Source organism: Anoplopoma fimbria, chromosome 22 (assembly GCF_027596085.1).
Source record: "Anoplopoma fimbria isolate UVic2021 breed Golden Eagle Sablefish chromosome 22, Afim_UVic_2022, whole genome shotgun sequence".
Lineage (NCBI taxonomy): Eukaryota > Metazoa > Chordata > Actinopteri > Perciformes > Anoplopomatidae > Anoplopoma > Anoplopoma fimbria.
Window position 1 is genome coordinate 5096787 of NC_072470.1, and position 16604 is coordinate 5113390.

General features: G+C 37.9%; 2 protein-coding genes across 2 annotated transcripts in view; one reads left to right on the forward strand and one right to left on the reverse strand.

The window, feature by feature from the left end:
* mtrf1 (mitochondrial translational release factor 1) overlaps positions 1 to 8813 on the reverse strand; it is a 10841-nt gene extending 2028 nt beyond the window's left edge. The window contains exons 1-4 of the mRNA XM_054624187.1: positions 8633 to 8813; positions 7850 to 7980; positions 7689 to 7746; positions 6762 to 6828 (exon numbers count right to left, since the gene is read on the reverse strand). Coding sequence (XP_054480162.1) covers positions 6762 to 6828; positions 7689 to 7746; positions 7850 to 7980; positions 8633 to 8813 — 437 coding nt within the window. The remainder of the gene's footprint in view (positions 1 to 6761; positions 6829 to 7688; positions 7747 to 7849; positions 7981 to 8632) is intronic.
* A 2878-nt stretch (positions 8814 to 11691) lies between these two features.
* LOC129111857 (stomatin-like protein 2, mitochondrial) lies at positions 11692 to 15619 on the forward strand. The gene is made up of 10 exons (XM_054623988.1): positions 11692 to 11841; positions 12682 to 12834; positions 12972 to 13071; positions 13191 to 13249; positions 13529 to 13630; positions 13722 to 13856; positions 14129 to 14273; positions 14620 to 14699; positions 14814 to 14942; positions 15035 to 15619. The coding sequence occupies exons 1-10, from the start codon at positions 11800 to 11802 to the stop codon at positions 15146 to 15148; spliced, it is 1059 nt and encodes a 352-aa protein (XP_054479963.1). The 5' UTR covers positions 11692 to 11799; the 3' UTR covers positions 15149 to 15619.
* The last annotated feature ends 985 nt before the right edge of the window (positions 15620 to 16604 follow it).

Sequence of the window (16604 nt, forward strand, 5' to 3'; positions counted from 1 at the left end):
TATAGTATGACCCTTTTTTTGACATTTTTCGACATACTATAGTATGACTTTTTTTCAATTTTTTTCGACATACTATACTATGACAATTTTTGACATACCATACTATGACTTTTTCGACATACTATGCTATGACAGTTTTTGACATACCATACTATTACTTTTTCGACATACTATAGTATAACCTTTTTTTTTTACTTTTTCGACATACTATAGTATAACCTTTTTTTTGACTTTTTTCGACATACTATAGTATGACTTTTTTTAAAAACAAATTCGACATACTATGCTATGACAGTTTTGGACATACCATACTATGACTTTTTCGACATACTATAGTATAACCTTTTTTTTTTACTTTTTTCGACATACTATAGTATGACTTTTTTTTCAATTTTTTTCGACATACTATGCTATGACAGTTTTGGACATACCATACTATGACTTTTTCGACATACTATGCTATGACAGTTTTAGACATACCATACCATGACTTTTTCGACATACTATAGTATAACCTTTTTTTTTACTTTTTTCGACATACTATAGTATGACCCTTTTTTTTGACTTTTTTCGACATACTATAGTATGACTTTTTTTTCAATTTTTTTCGACATACTATGCTATGACAGTTTTGGACATACCATACTATGACTTTTTCGACATACTATAGTATAACCTTTTTTTTACTTTTTTCGACATACTATAGTATGACTTTTTTTTCAATTTTTTTCGACATACTATACTATGACAGTTTTGGACATACCATACTATGACTTTTTCGACATACTATACTATGACAGTTTTGGACATACCATACTATGACTTTTTCGACATACTATGCTATGACAGTTTTTGACATACCATACCATGACTTTTTTCGACATACTATAGTATGACCCTTTTTTTGACTTTTTTCGACATACTATAGTATGACTTTTTTTTCAATTTTTTTCGACATACCGCCGGCCGTTTGTTCTGAGGTTTGTTCTCCTCAAAGTTTTAAATTCAAAGTGCATTCAGAACAGATGAGTTTTCATCCTGAGAGCAATACAACAACAGATGAATTAAATGCACATGGACTCAACGCAGTCTGAGGTGAAAGGATCAATCCCGGCTCTCCTTTCGAGTCAACCTCAGCTTTCAGACTCTCAGAGTTTTCTCCTCAGCAGTGAGCAGAACAAACTTCAGAACGAACGGCCGGCAGTCACCCTCAGGCATAGCTCACCAGGATGAGGAGCTGATAGAGACTGATGCTTGTCTTTATGAGGTGAAAGGTTCAAATCCAGACTCTGGTTCAGGAAGGTCCAGTCTGTGTCCTCAACAGAACTGATGATGCTAACAGGATGTTTCTTTTATGTCTGAAATGAGCAGAACAACCTTTTATTGTTGAAAAGTGTCGTAGCTGTTTGGTTCTTCCAGATGTTTGATGTGTTTGAGTGGAGTGAAGGCGATGTGACCAAATAGCTCAGTGAGTTAGCAGACTGGTGTGAAGAGCTGAGGTCGTGAGCTCGTTCCTCGTTTGATGCGGAGCTTTTTAAGGATCCACACCCAAAGTGGACGTGCTGATACGACGTGAGGGGAAAGGATCAAACCCCAACTCTGTTTAATGAAGTCTGTTTCCTCAACAGACTATAAACACTAAGAACTAAAGTGAAGCAGCCTTATAGTGAAGAGTGATAATTTGTTTTTGCGGAACAACATGTGGAGCTGCAGCAGGTCAGTGTGTCGGATCAGATAGCTCACGGTGATAGAGGACTGCTCAGGAGTCTGGAGGTCGTGAGATCCATCCTGCAGCGCGGTCAATTTTAATGTCCAACAGCCAAGATGAGGAAGTGAAATATTGTAGGAAAGCGTTTGATTTCTGGTGAAAGGTGACTGGAGGTCATGAGTTTAAACCTTCAGTGATTCATTAAAGTTTGAGGTCTGACACCCAAAAGTAGGCAAATATATTAAAAAACTCTACTCTGTATGAGAAATGAGATAGCTCAAGATGATAGACCACTGGTTTGGAGACTAGAGGTTGTGGTGCAGTGAGTTTTAGGTCTAACACCCAGAATGAGGAAGTGAAATATGCAAAGAAACAGAGACAGGTGTCAGAGCAGATAGCTCCAGGAGATGGACGACTGCTTAGGAGACAGGAGGTTGTGGGTTCAATTCCTATTTGGTGCAGTGAGTTTTAGGTGTAATTCCCAGAATGAGGAGGTGAAATATGCAAAGAAACAGAGTCAAGTGTCAGAACAGATAGCTCGTGGAGATGGACGACTGCTTAGAAGACAGGAGGTTATGGGTTCAATCCCTATTTGGTGCAGTGAGTTTTAGGTGTAATTCCCAGAATGAGGAGGTGAAATATGCAAAGAAACAGAGTCAAGTGTCAGAACAGATAGCTCGCGGAGATGGACGACTGCTTAGAAGACAGGAGGTTATGGGTTCAATCCCTATTTGGTGCAGTGAGTTTTAGGTGTAACTCCCAGAATGAGGAGGTGAAATATGCAAAGAAACAGAGTCAAGTGTCAGAACAGATAGCTCGCAGAGATGGAAGACAGGAGGTTATGGGTTCAATCCCTATTTGGTGCAGTGAGTTTTAGGTGTAATTCCCAGAATGAGGAGGTGAAATATGCAAAGAAACAGAGTCACGTGTCAGAACAGATAGCTCGCGGAGATGGACGACTGCTTAGAAGACAGGAGGTTATGGGTTCGATCCCTATTTGGTGCAGTGAGTTTTAGGTGTAATTCCCAGAATGAGGAGGTGAAATATGCAAAGAAACAGAGTCAAGTGTCAGAACAGATAGCTCGCGGAGATGGAAGACAGGAGGTTATGGGTTCAATCCCTATTTGGTGCAGTGAGTTTTAGGTGTAATTCCCAGAATGAGGAGGTGAAATAAGCAAAGAAACCGAGTCAAGTGTCAGAACAGATAGCTCGTGGAGATGGACGACTGCTTAGAAGACAGAAGGTTATGGGTTCAATTCTTATGTGTGGCAGTGAATTTTAAGGTCCAACTCCCAAATGACGAAGTCAAATATACGAAACGTACATACGAAACGAACATCTCAAAGTGTGTGAGACGTGATGGTGTGGTTACGCTCTGCCCGGTTTGTACGCCGTCAAGCCGGGTTCGATTCTCACCCTAGTGCGGACATCAATCCAGTGCCGGAGGGAGTTTGAGCAGTGAGTCTCCTCCCCGGTCTCCAGAGAAATAAACGGAGAGGGTTATGCTATTTTCTTTATTAAAAATGTAGCTCCGTTGTCGTCGTCGTCTTCTTCAGGTCAGGTCTGGAAACTCTGCCCTCATCTGAGGAGAAAAGAAGAAAAGGACAACATGAGAATTTGCATCACATTTACATACATGTATGAATATAAATACTACTGCTGCAACAATAATGACTTCAACAACTACTAATAATAATCAACTTGATAATTACCAAATGTTTGTTCCATGTGTTCCCGTTCTCGTCTCCTCCAGGCCCTTCATGTGTCTTTGGTCATTCAGCAGTCTGAAGAAAAAACAGAGACATACTCTGTTTTCATTTTCGACATACTATGACTTTTTTCAACTTCTTGACATGCTATGCTATGTCAAAAAGCATACCATAGCACATACTATGACTTTATTGACAAACTATATTTTTACTTTTTTTCGGCATACTATAGAATGACTTTTTTTTCAGATTTCTTTCCACATACTATACTATGACTTTTTTCCACGTGACTTTCCCACTTATTTTGACATTTTTGTTTTACAAACTATACAATGACTTTATTGACAAACTATATTTGGACTTTTTTTCACTTTTTTCGATATACTATACAATGATTTTATCTAGACTTTTTTAAACATACTATACTATGACTTTATCGACATACTATGACTTTTTTCAACTTCTTGACATGCTATGCTATGTCAAAAAGCATAGCATAGCACATACTATGACTTTATTGACAAACTATATTTTGACTTTTTTTCACTTTTTTCGACATACTATACTATGACTTTTTTTTCAGATTTGTTTCCACATACTATACTATGACTTTTTTCCACGTGACTTTCCCACTTATTTCGACATACTATACTGTGACATTTTTTTTTTATTTCGACATACTATACTATGCATTTTTTTTACAAACTATACTATGACTTTATCGACATACTATATTTTGAGTTTTTTCGACATACTATGACTTTTTTCAACTTCTTGACATGCTATGCTATGTCAAAAAGCATAGCATAGCACATACTATGACTTTATTGACAAACTATATTTTCACTTTTTTTCACTTTTTTCGACATACTATACTATGACTTTTTTTTCAGATTTGTTTCCACATACTATACTATGACTTTTTTCCACGTGACTTTCCCACTTATTTCGACATACTATACTATGACTATTTTCACTTTTTTTCGACATACTATGCTGTGACTTTTGGTTACTTTTTTCAACATACTATATTGTGACATTTTTAATTTATTTCGACATATTATGACTTTATTGACAAACTACATTTGAACTTTTTTTCGCTTTTTTCGATATACTATACTATGACTTTATTTAGACTTTTTTCAACATACTATACAATGTCTTTATCGACATATATATATTTTTATAAGTAACTATAACTTTTACAACTTTTTTCAGGACTACTACTAGACCACTAACAAGAACTACTACTAGAACAATAATTATAATTTGACTGCTACCACTTCAACAACTACCAAAACTAATAATAATAATATACTTGATAATTACCAATTATCTCGTCTCCTCCTGGCCCTTCATGCGTCTTTGTTCATTCAGCAGTCTGAACAAAAAACAGAGACACACATTTACTAAACTATACTAAGACTATCCTGCTTCAGTGACAGATCCTCCTGGTTTTAAACAGACTGAGAACCAACAAAGAAGACAAATGAGCCCCTTAAACAGGTTGAGAAGTCAGCTTCAATGTCCATGTCTATTACAGACCATCATTTATAATTTCACGAGTTTTTAAGACGTTCATAACAAAGCTAAAGAGCCCACTGAATTTAAAATGTTTGCTTTTGATATTCAACAACATTAAACACAAGGCAGCAGATAATATTGAGAAGAAGTATCCTACCTCAGAGCTTCAGCACGGAGAAGACGTTCTTTCAGTTGGTCTGTGTGACGTTCCTCTTCTTCACCGACCTGAAGACTCCACCATGGACCGTGTAAACACCAGTCAACTCTATAAGATGAAACAGAAAATAAATAGTCATCAGAATTTATATTTGCATTCATTTCAAATATAAACAACCATTAATGAAATGTGGGATTTAACACTGATACATTTTAATTTCGTTGTTTTTTCAGAGTCAAGTTTTTCAACCTGTTTATTGAATCATTACTTTATTAAAAAGAAATTAGAAATATCTTTTTACCTAAATTAAAAACAACAATATGTACGCACTAACCAGACTTACTGATGGATTTGGGCTAGTAAAGTAAGGTTAAAAGATACATGTCATAAAAGGCATTGAAAGCATTTAGAGGGGTAAATATTTGTTAATCAAGTAACCAACAAATTACAGCTTCAACTTCAGTTACACTTTATGACAATAAAATAATTTGTTTTGAAATGAATGGCGATGGTTGACGTTTTAATACAATTACTATTGTATGATTGTTGTATTTTGAGGAAACACTAAATTAGCCATTTCTGTTCCTGAAGGTGACATTGGGATCAGAAATCTGTCTACAATCATAGTGATGATGGTCAGACTTTGTGTCCCGTTGACACACATTCATAAGAGATAATAAAAAAACAGGCTACTGACAATAATTGTAGTCTATAAATTTCCTCAAGAAGAAATAACACACACATCACCTGTTTCCAACTATGTTCCTGACGGATACAGTGGTGAAATAATTAAATATATCAGCCAATAATCTACAAATAATCAATCACTAAATATGTTGTCACACCGGTAATATTTCTTATTGAAGAATAGTTGTGTTTTATTCTGAAAGTCATTTGATTTTCAGTCTTTGGCACACTAAAAAACTCTTCAATTTATGCCACCTTCATATATTATTTATATCTGCCCACAAGGTAAACCTCCATCTGGTGGATAGTTGTATTTTAACGAGTTCTAATATTATAAGTAACCTAATAAATGACCTGCAGAGATGAATTCAGGGAAATACTGAGGAACACAGTAGACCTGAAAAGTTATTTATGTTGTTTTGAGTTGTGGGCTTGAAGCTAATTAATTCATTCATGAATCTGTTAACTTCTCGCTAAGACCATACTGTACATTATCATCAGCCCCTGGTTGACATCATGACTCACAAGAAACGTCAGCTGCAGTCTCCTTCATCCTCTGGTCCTCCATTCGTCTTCGTGAAGCAGGTTCACAATTAAGGGAGAGGCGAGTAGTAACCCCTCATGTTGATGTCGGCCATCTTGGACTCGTCTGCTGGCTCTCTGAGTTCTTCCACTGTGGGTGGTCATTCATTGCCACAATATTGTCCTATCACCAGAGTGTTTCCAAGTCTACACCTCATTCACATCTGCAAGGTACTACATCTGTCACTGGACTGCCCCATGATTTAGATAAATGTTATAAATCACAAAAAAGAAATACATTTAATCTATTATCACCAAAGACAAACCCTAATCTGTTAGATGTCCCAGTATGCCTGTCCATTTCCTGAAGCCACTTTCTAAGTTATTAATAGTGTGCATGCTATTCAGTATGTTTTGGAGGAAAATAATGAAATATTTGCAAAATCATACATACCTGAGTATACAGGTGATGGGGATGTAGCTGCTGGTGCTGGCCCTCAGGTCCACGGCATGGAGCTGCACTGTAATCCAGTTAACAAAATGTAATTAGCAACTTAAACGCATGATTTAATAATAATATTAGAGCTGCAACTAATAATTATTTTTCATTGTTTTGTCTCCAAAATGTAAAATTCAAAACACATCTGAGAGGGAGATCTGACAACAACACTACAGCGCCAAGCCCTCTTTGACATATTACTAACGACTCTAAAACTAACATTGTCATTCAACTCTTCAACACTTCATACAATATTCAGCTTCACTGCAGATCCTCCAAAAAGACAACTAACCTACTGGGGCAATAACTTTCTGAACACCAAAGTAGCCACGTAGTGCTGCAAACTTCACAAACCAGCTTGTTTTGGAAGATGTAATGGGAAGAATTGGGCTTCAAATAAATACTTTTAATTATGTTAAAGAAAAGTAGAATGAAGTTAAAAATACATGACATATAGTAATGAAGAGATTCAACTGTAAGACAAGATTCCTTAAATATGACATAGTATCTTAATGGCCTCATTTCCCCCAGATTTGTTGCCTCAAGTTTTGAGTATTTGTACAACAAATGTGTCTTTATAATACAATTTCAAGGAATTAATTAAAAAACTCTAATCTATAAAACAGGGTCAAAATTCAACTAATTGTATGTGGCATTATTTTTATGGGTAAATCAAAAGTGTGCCAAGATGTTTTTCTTCCATTTCACAGTATTGGTCACCTTGATTACCTAATTACCGTAGGGCTAATGTATGATGTAAAGTCTAAGGCCACTATGTACATCGACACAGGGAGTAATACCTCTGAGATCCAATTATAGCTTCTCAACCACCAGCAAAACAAGTAGCGATTAATGTCTGAGAGGCTCCTCATTAGAGCTCACCTCCTTTAAGATGACTCTTTAAAGAGACACCTCTAAACCACCAAGGCACCAGGCCAATCTGAGGTGTTAAAAAAACAAATGGTAGATGTGAAAACAGTTAAACAAGTAAACAAGTCACTGTTCATGTCTCAAAAAGTTTTGAGTTCTGTGTTTGACATGACCTTTTGATCCCAGATGTGGTAGAACATGGTGGTTTGATGGTCCTGTGCCTTCAAAGAGATGTAGAGCTCGGCCCTCCGTGACCTCATGATGGACGATGAAGCCGAGTTTGGCTCCTTCTGTGGCCTCTCATCTGGACATCATGTGAGGGGGTCTAGATGTTAAAAATAAGTTATTCAACATATTTAAAAAAGCAATGCATAGGAGTTCAACAAGAATATTTACTAAGGGTTATCACAAGTACATGTGGAAGTCTTTGCACTCTTGAAACACAGATTTTCAGGAAATTGTGTCAGGTGGGCATAAACCTAAAAGCTTGTTTAAGGGAACAATTTGTGAAGCGTTTCAAGACTTTCACAGTTTTTAGATAGCAATTAGTGCTGCTTTATAATACATTTAAAAAATATATAATATCTCACTTTTTATTCAATATGGGACCTTTAATTGACAACTAGGACCAAGTAGCTAGTAATAAAGGGTTCTGTTGAATTCTCAGTAACTTATTTTGGTCAGGATGTTCAGCCAAAACCTAAAAAGTCGCTGGTAAAACTTTATAAAGTTTGTCTTATCTGAAAGTGGTAGATGGACACACAATGTGTGAGGGGAAAAAAAATAAAGATAAGTGTGAAAAGATAAAGTAGAGAGGGGGTTAATGACGTTAAAGCTTACGATGAGGGACAGAAGTTGCATAATTTTTTGATTGGAAAAGTGGGAGGGAGATTAGGAGGATAAATGTACGTCTGGTAGAGACTTTATCCATTTCCCTCCTCCCTGATGGACATCACCGAGGGTCCTCTGCTCTGCTTTCCAAACCTCAACTCCTCCTGCAGGCGGCTGCCTAAACCCCGCTCTGAGACTGCTCTGCTCTACACCCTGCTGGCCTCCGTCTCTCTGCTCACCGTGACCCTCAACCTGCTCGTCATCATCTCCATCTCCCACTTCCGGCAGCTCCACACCCCGTGGCATTTATTTATATAATATATAAATAAATGTATTCTAGATTCAAGATAACAAGGTTACAAGGTTATTTTATTTTCCTTGTACAACAGGGTTGCAAAACAAAATGCTGATTGTAGTCCTATTTTTTTACGATACAAAAAGTTATAATATATATATATATATATATATATATATATATATATGTGATTCAGCCGCCAGGTTTATTTAATACATATGGTAGTTTCTTGGGGAATATCATAAAAGAATATATAATAATATTTTTGACAGGACAACAGAACAAAACATATCTTTTAACACCTGATAATAACATTTAAAAGACACATTCACTGTCCTCCTTTTTTCATAAGCTAAAAACACAGACAACATCCTGTCAAACTAAACAAACAATGGGGAGTATTACAGAACTAAGTCCACAAACACAGACATTTCGCCCCTCAAATTAACAGAAGCTAAAAAAAACACACACGTAAAGACACATAAAAAAGAAGTGCATTCAGTGTACCAGTACAACTAAATATTCCAGTAAATTATACCATGTGCCAGTAGAAATTTAGTCAGGCTTTCGCACAATAATAGCCCCCATCGGTGATAGCCCCCATCCCCGGTTACTGATACTGTTATTTTTCTTTTTTTTATTATTTATCTGTTATTTATACCTTTATTTATCTAGCACATTGCACTGCACCTCTACTGCTTCTTTTGCACTTCTGGTTAGATGCTAAAACTACATTTCGTTGTCCTAGTACTTGTACTCTGTGCAATGACAATAACGTTGAATCTAATCTAATCATCTAATTTAATCTAATCTAAAGGCCAGAAAGGAGCCCCAGGTTTCTTAAAAATGATCTTCTCCACATTTCTATATGTAATTAGTTCATTTGTGGCCATTTGTTTCATCAGATCCTCCCAGAGTCCAAAGACATGCAGCTAAGGTTCATTGAAGACTCTAAATCACCCGTAGGTGTGGATGTGAGTGTGAATGGTTGTCTGTCTATATATGTCAGCCCTGCGACAGACTGGCGACCTGTCCAGGGTGTACCCTGCCTTCACCCATTGACAGCTGAGATCGGCTCTAGCACCCCCACGACCCTTAACTGGATAAGCAGGTTACGGAAAATGAATGAATGAATGAATGAATGTTTCATCAGACAAATTGCTTTGGTCAGAGCTGCACATTATCATTGAGAATCACGCTCTCTGTATTTAAAATTGAACACAGTAAAAATGATACTGTGGGGGCTGTGGCGTAGTGGAGAGCAAGGTAGTTCTCCAATCAGAGGATCGGTGGTTCGATACCCGGCTTCGGCAGTCGATGTGTCCTTGGGCAAGATACTTAACCCCAAGTTGCTCCCGAAGGCTTGCCATCGGTGTGGACTGCATGAATGTTAGTTAGAGTCTGATGGTGGCACCTTGCATGGTAGCCTGTCATCAGTGTGTGAATGGGTGAATGATATGTAATATACTACTGATTGTAAGTCGCTTTGGATAAAAGCGTCTGCTAAATGACTGCAATGTAATGTAATAAATGATAAATGATTCCAGTGTCTCATTATTCAATATTGTTGTAGACCCATAACAATAACACACATAATCTTATTGCCTGGCCTTGACACCATAAGAGGCAAAGGTTTCACTATACTATATACTATATATTTCCTGTGCCGATGTGAGGGAAGGACAGAGGATGTCGCATGTGCACAGATTGTAAAGCCCTCTGAGGCATTCGTATTAGTTGTTGCACTCACTGTATTCGTATCAGTTCGCTGCACTTATTGAATTCGTATCAGTTTACTGCACTTATCCTATTCGTAGTAGTTTGTAGCACTTATTATATTCGTATTAGTCTGTTGCAATTATTGTTTTCGTAGTAATTTGCCTCTGCACTGTACTTTTGCTCTGGTTTATGCTTTAAGATGCTTGTTTAAGAAAGGAGATGCACTTATGACTTCTGGTGACTAGTAGTTCTCTTGAATACCTATGTTGAATACACTTCCTGTAAGTCGCTTTGGATAAAAGCGTCTGCTAAATGACTGTAATGTAATGAGGCAAATTTGTAATTTGTGATTCTGGGCTATACAAAATAAACTGAATTGAATTGAATACACTGACTATTTTTTTTACTATCATAATCACACTATGTGTTGGTATAGCACTCCTGAGGACCTTTTTCAACTCTGTGGTGGCATCAGCCATCTTTTATGCAGTGGTCTGCTGGAGCAGCAGCATCTCAGCAGCCGACAAGAAGAGACTGAACAAGCTTGTCAGGAAGGCCAGCAGTGTGCTGGGGTGTCCACTGGATACGGTGGAGGTGGTGGGAGACAGGAAGATGATGGCCAAGCTCAACCCATGCAGGACACCCTGGCAGCTCTGTGCAGCTCCTTCAGCCACCGGCTGCTTCACCCCCGGTGTGTGAAGGAGAGGTACCGCAGGTCCCTCATTCCTGCTGCTGTCAGGCTGCACAACCAGCTCTGCTCCCAGCAGACCACATGACACATGACAATAATAACATGACAATAAAAACCTGTGCAATACATTACACATTACACTGTGCAATAATAGTTAAAAAAGTTAAAATAGTTAAAATAGGTTTTTTTCTGTCTGTAAATATAATATTTCAGTTATTGTTGTTTTTCTACTGGTTTTTTTTGTTTGTTTGTTTTTTATTGCTTATTTATAATACTTGTTTTTTTTTCATTTTTTTATTTTTATCTTGTCTTTCTTTTACTATGTCTCTTGTGTGCACTTTAACTCTATGCTGCTGTAAGCCTGCAAATTTCCCCGCTGCGGGACTAATAAAGGATTATCTTATCTTATCTTATAGATTTTGTCAGAGGGACACTCAGCTGAAGGTTAGTCATCCGCGGCACTAGGGGGCGCTGTTTTGCTGTGACGTTATATAGCTCACGCTGGTGGAAGCAATGGGGACAGCCTGGTTTTGACACCTTAATATTTCTGCAACTGTGTATTTCATTTAACTGCTTTTATTCAAAGCATGTTACGGACACTGTGCCAGGCCGGCGGCGCCGTATTTAAGGTAAAGACACTGTTTCATCGAGTCTTTTATAGGAGTCTCTTAATAGTCTTTTTAAGTAGGCTAACTAGCTGCATGCTAACTTTTGCTTTAGAAACCCTTTATATGCACTTTAAATCCTAAATAAAGATAACGTAGCCAAACCTTTTAAAAAATATAGAATTTATAACGTTATTGCAATACCAACACCCACGTTTGCACGACTAGTTAAGCCCTTGACAATCATTTATTACGTTTCAGCTCTAGGGCACGTAAAACCACGCGTTTACGTAAACGACGCGATGACGTCACAACCCGGATGTGTACCCACAGCCTTTAAAAGCACTTGGACACTGAATTAACCAGAAGTTTGATTTAAATTAACTTTTTTTGTTTTGTTTTTACAATATCCCCAAATCAAAAAAAAAATGAATAAAATTTAATAAAATTAAATCAATCATGTCGAACAAAAAAAACTTTCAACTTCTTGCTAAAATAAATAAATAAATAGTAAAATACCTATTTAACAATATTAACATCCATGAAACAACCGTCAGAATTATACAGATTATCTCATTAATAAAATAATCCACTATATTCGTCTCTACCACTGACTGGGAAAAGGATGTATTAATTAATTTTGATGAAACCCTCTGGAATCCGATTTGCAATAACCCCAGATTACAGCTCATTCAATATAAGATTATACATAGATAACACATAGCGCAACAGTTTGGTTTAGGTCTGTTTGAATTTGTCTGAAACTTGACAAATTGCATAAAAAAAACAACACTTTGACACTGTTGCTGTTGTAAATGTGAGTATAAATGGGACAGATTAACTGATCACTATGTGTCTCTGCAGAACTCCCAGCGGACTGTGCCCAGACTGTGGCTGACTCCGATCCAGCAACGATGGGCCTCCCGCTTACCCATGAACACCGTGGTGCTGTTTGTGCCACAGCAGGAGGCCTGGGTGATCCAGAGGATGGGTCGCTTTCACCGCATCTTAAAGCCGGTAATTATATTCATTTAAACTAGTTTGTATAAGAGGAGGCGTATGTCTCTCTTTGTGACTACAATTCATTAATGTAAAGGTGCATATTAAAAGAGCAGTAACATCATTTAACCCAATCTTTTTGTCCTTTCTTACAGGGATTGAACTTCCTCATTCCCATACTTGACCAAGTTCGTTATGTGCAGAGCCTTAAAGAGATTGTTATTGACATTCCTGAACAGTCAGCAGTGTCCCAAGGTAAGTTTTTACCATAGTATTTTTGGAAAAAGTCAAGGCAAGGAACAGTTTTGTTATTATTGGTCTTATTAACCATCGTCATGTCTGAATGAACTGATATGTTCTCTGTCTTTACACAGATAACGTGACTCTGCAAATTGACGGAGTCCTTTTTTTGAGAATCTTAGATCCTTTTAAGGTATGTTTCCAAGAAGCAGCAATGAAATACTCAAAAGTACTATCACGTTATCTGTCATCAGTACCTGGTTGATTATGTTGGCGATAACATACAGTGTGGGCTGTATAAGCAGTTATTATTTATCATCAAATTGCTGAATACTAGAAAAAAAAAACTTTGTCTAAACAAAACATTTATTTAGAACACTAGTTTGTGGTAATCAAGGAGCTGTCTTTTACCAGCAGATGGCGCCAGAGAGCTGGATTATAAACAAGACTAATGAGTTCTGTGTCTCTCCAGGCCAGTTATGGTGTAGAGGATCCAGAATATGCTGTGACTCAGCTCGCTCAAACCACAATGCGTTCAGAACTGGGCAAACTCACGCTGGATAAAGTCTTCAGGGTACGAAACATCTGCACTTGCACCTTGTGTCCATTACATTACAACAATATAATGTGTGTACCTTGAACCTGCTGCCTCTCTGGTTTTCCAGGAAAGGGAGTCTCTTAATTCCAACATGGTCCACTCCATCAACCAGGCGTCAGACGATTGGGGAATCCGCTGCCTGCGTTATGAAATCAAAGACATACAAGTTCCTCCTCGTGTTAAGGAGTCAATGCAGATGCAGGTAAGAGATGTAACCATGACAACCAACTTTCTGTTTTCATCCCCATAATTCAGGGGTAATGCATTAAGCAATATTCTATGCAGTACCATCTTGTTTTAGGTTACATAAGTCGTATTATTGTGTAAATATAAACAGTGAGACAATCAAAGACAACTTGAAAGTTCCTGATGGTCACTAAAATTGTCTTGCTCAATTGCTGGATGATTTTAGTATTTTGTTTCCCTGGAGGAGAAATATCTGACATCCGTCTTTGTTCTCTGTTTCTTGCGTAGGTGGAGGCTGAGCGCAAGAAGAGAGCCACAGTGCTGGAGTCTGAAGGGACACGAGAGGCAGATATAAACATCGCAGAGGGTCGCAAACAAGCCCAGATCCTCGCTTCAGAGGGACAGAAGGCCGAGCAGATAAACAAAGCAGCCGGTCGGTGCATTTTGCTTTTGACTCAAAGACTGTTTTACTGGGATTATTCATGTACCTCGGTTAAATGCATGAATCACGTGATCACAAATGTAATTGAAGGTCTAGTTGACGTAGGACCGTCATTACTCTAAATCCACAAAGCATTTAATTGCGTGTCTGCAGACCATGTTACAACACTACACAATGATCTTCCTCTTCAGACTTAAACCAACCAAACATGCGCGCACATTTGAGTATAAGCGAATCAAGGGGAATGTTGAAATTGGAGGATTAAAGTCCATAATATAATCTAAATCCAAAACAAATCTACTTTGTTGTTGCTTTACATGCTGTGTTTGTTCTCAAGGTGAGGCCTCAGCTGTGTTAGCCAAAGCAGAAGCCAAATCCAAGGCCATTCGCCTGCTGTCAGACGCTCTGGCTGAACAGGTATGGAGTAGAAGTTTTGACGTCATTTGTCATTAAAGGATTAGAAATGTGTTATTTGAAAACCTTATTCCCAGAATTTTCACTGAACCAGATTTTTGGTTGTGTTCCTGACAGAACGGAAATGCCGCGGCCTCACTGAGTGTTGCCGAACAGTACGTCTCTGCTTTCTCCAACCTCGCCAAAGAGTGCAACACTGTGCTTCTGCCCTCTAACACCGGTGACGTTAGTGGAATGGTTGCACAGGTATACTCTAAAGAAATATAAGAAAAATATATATAATATTTCATGTTTTTATCATGAAATGTCTCCTAACTATTGCATTCTTCTACCCTCAGGCCATGAGCATTTACAGCAGGCTGGCCAAACCGAGTCCAAAAATTGAGAGCATCAAGATGGAGACAGATGAACCCAATGAAAGGCCTCCAGTCCAGCCAACGTCAGCTCAATAGCCGTGGACGTCGTTAATGCTCTAAACTGTCGCTGACAGAGGGAGAGGTTTTTCCACAATTCTGGAGCACAATGGCACCGCTGTTTGGACTCAGTGTCTGATGCAAAGGGCACTCTATCTTCTGCAGGGCACAGGATGTCGTGACGGAGGAACGACACTTGATAAACAGAGACGATGTTGAGCAAAGAACGGCTGGGAAAAGAGAAACTGAGCCGCAAATTAAATCACTTGTGTTGGAGTTTGTTTTGTCGCCTAAAAAAGGACGTTTGCTGCCTGTTATATTAGGTCGAAAATGAAATGTATTTTCGGAAGAAGTTGTTTTTTTATTTTCTATGTTGCATATAAATCTTTAGGAATCAAGATAGTTGTTGTAAGACACAGTGTGAAATAATGTTATAAATACATTTGTTGATGTTTAACTGGTGACTGGAAAAAGAGAAATGTGGGCACTGAGAAAAAATAAAAAACTATTCAAAACAACAAAAGTTTGTCTCTTTTTCGTAGAGCAATGACAAATTGTGTTATTAATATAGCAACAGTATGTTTTTTTTGTACTTGTACAACAAATCAGATCCACAAGGCCCCTGGAGCTCAGAGGAGTTCTCCGTTTCCAGTTCAGACACGTAGGTTTGTGTTTGTGGGTCGTTCAAGTGGATTTTTACAAAGCTCCTAGTTGTCATAAATGCACTACCATCCTTTTTATGATAAGTGCATCTGTGTAGTTCCCCTTGCTTGGGATGTGATGATTTAACACATACCTTTCTATTTATTTATTTTTTTTAAATCTGATGTTAGAATGCTTTGATTGAACGATTAACCTCAAATATTTCAACTGTGTGAGACCAGCTAGTCTTAGTTTGATTTTGTGCAGGTTCACAAAGTTCATCTGTGGCACAGCATGGAAGACAAATGCAAAATTTGCAACAGAATAAGAAAGAAAAGTATTTATTCTGTAATGTTTTACTTCTGAATTTACTTTTGTGCAGGCTTGAGATGTATTCAGTTTGTTCTCTGGGGAGAATCGTGGTCAAACATTTTATCAGAGAGGTTCACATTCTCCCCTTTCCCCCTCAAGGGAAACCTGTAATCCTTTCCTCTTAGCGATTTGGTTTCTCTTTTTAAACATGAACATAAGACCCTCACAAATATCAGCAAGCCTCTTAGTTTGTTGGTGCCACAGAATTCTAATCTTCAGGATAAATCCTGGCATTAAAACCAATAAACTTCCCTCTCTATCATCTCTTATTCTATACTACCAGCTCACATGATGAAATGGAGAAAGCAATGACTGGAATGTGGATTTTGGTTGCACAGATTTCAACACATAAAGCGTACTACAAGCAGACACTTGCCACCGTGTGCACGTGTGTGTGCGTGTGCATGTGTGTGGGGGGTGTGTGTCTTTAATCCTTGAAATGGCTGGCAGTGACTGGCCCAAAAATCGGATGTTTTCTCAT

Coding starts and splice junctions, on each gene's coding strand:
- LOC129111857 (XM_054623988.1), top strand. CDS start 11,800: ATGTTACGGACACTGTGCCAGGCCGGCGGCGCCGTATTTAAG. Junction 11,842..12,681: donor CCGGCGGCGCCGTATTTAAG/GTAAAGACACTG, acceptor GTGTCTCTGCAG/AACTCCCAGCGGACTGTGCC. Junction 13,250..13,528: donor GAATCTTAGATCCTTTTAAG/GTATGTTTCCAA, acceptor GTGTCTCTCCAG/GCCAGTTATGGTGTAGAGGA.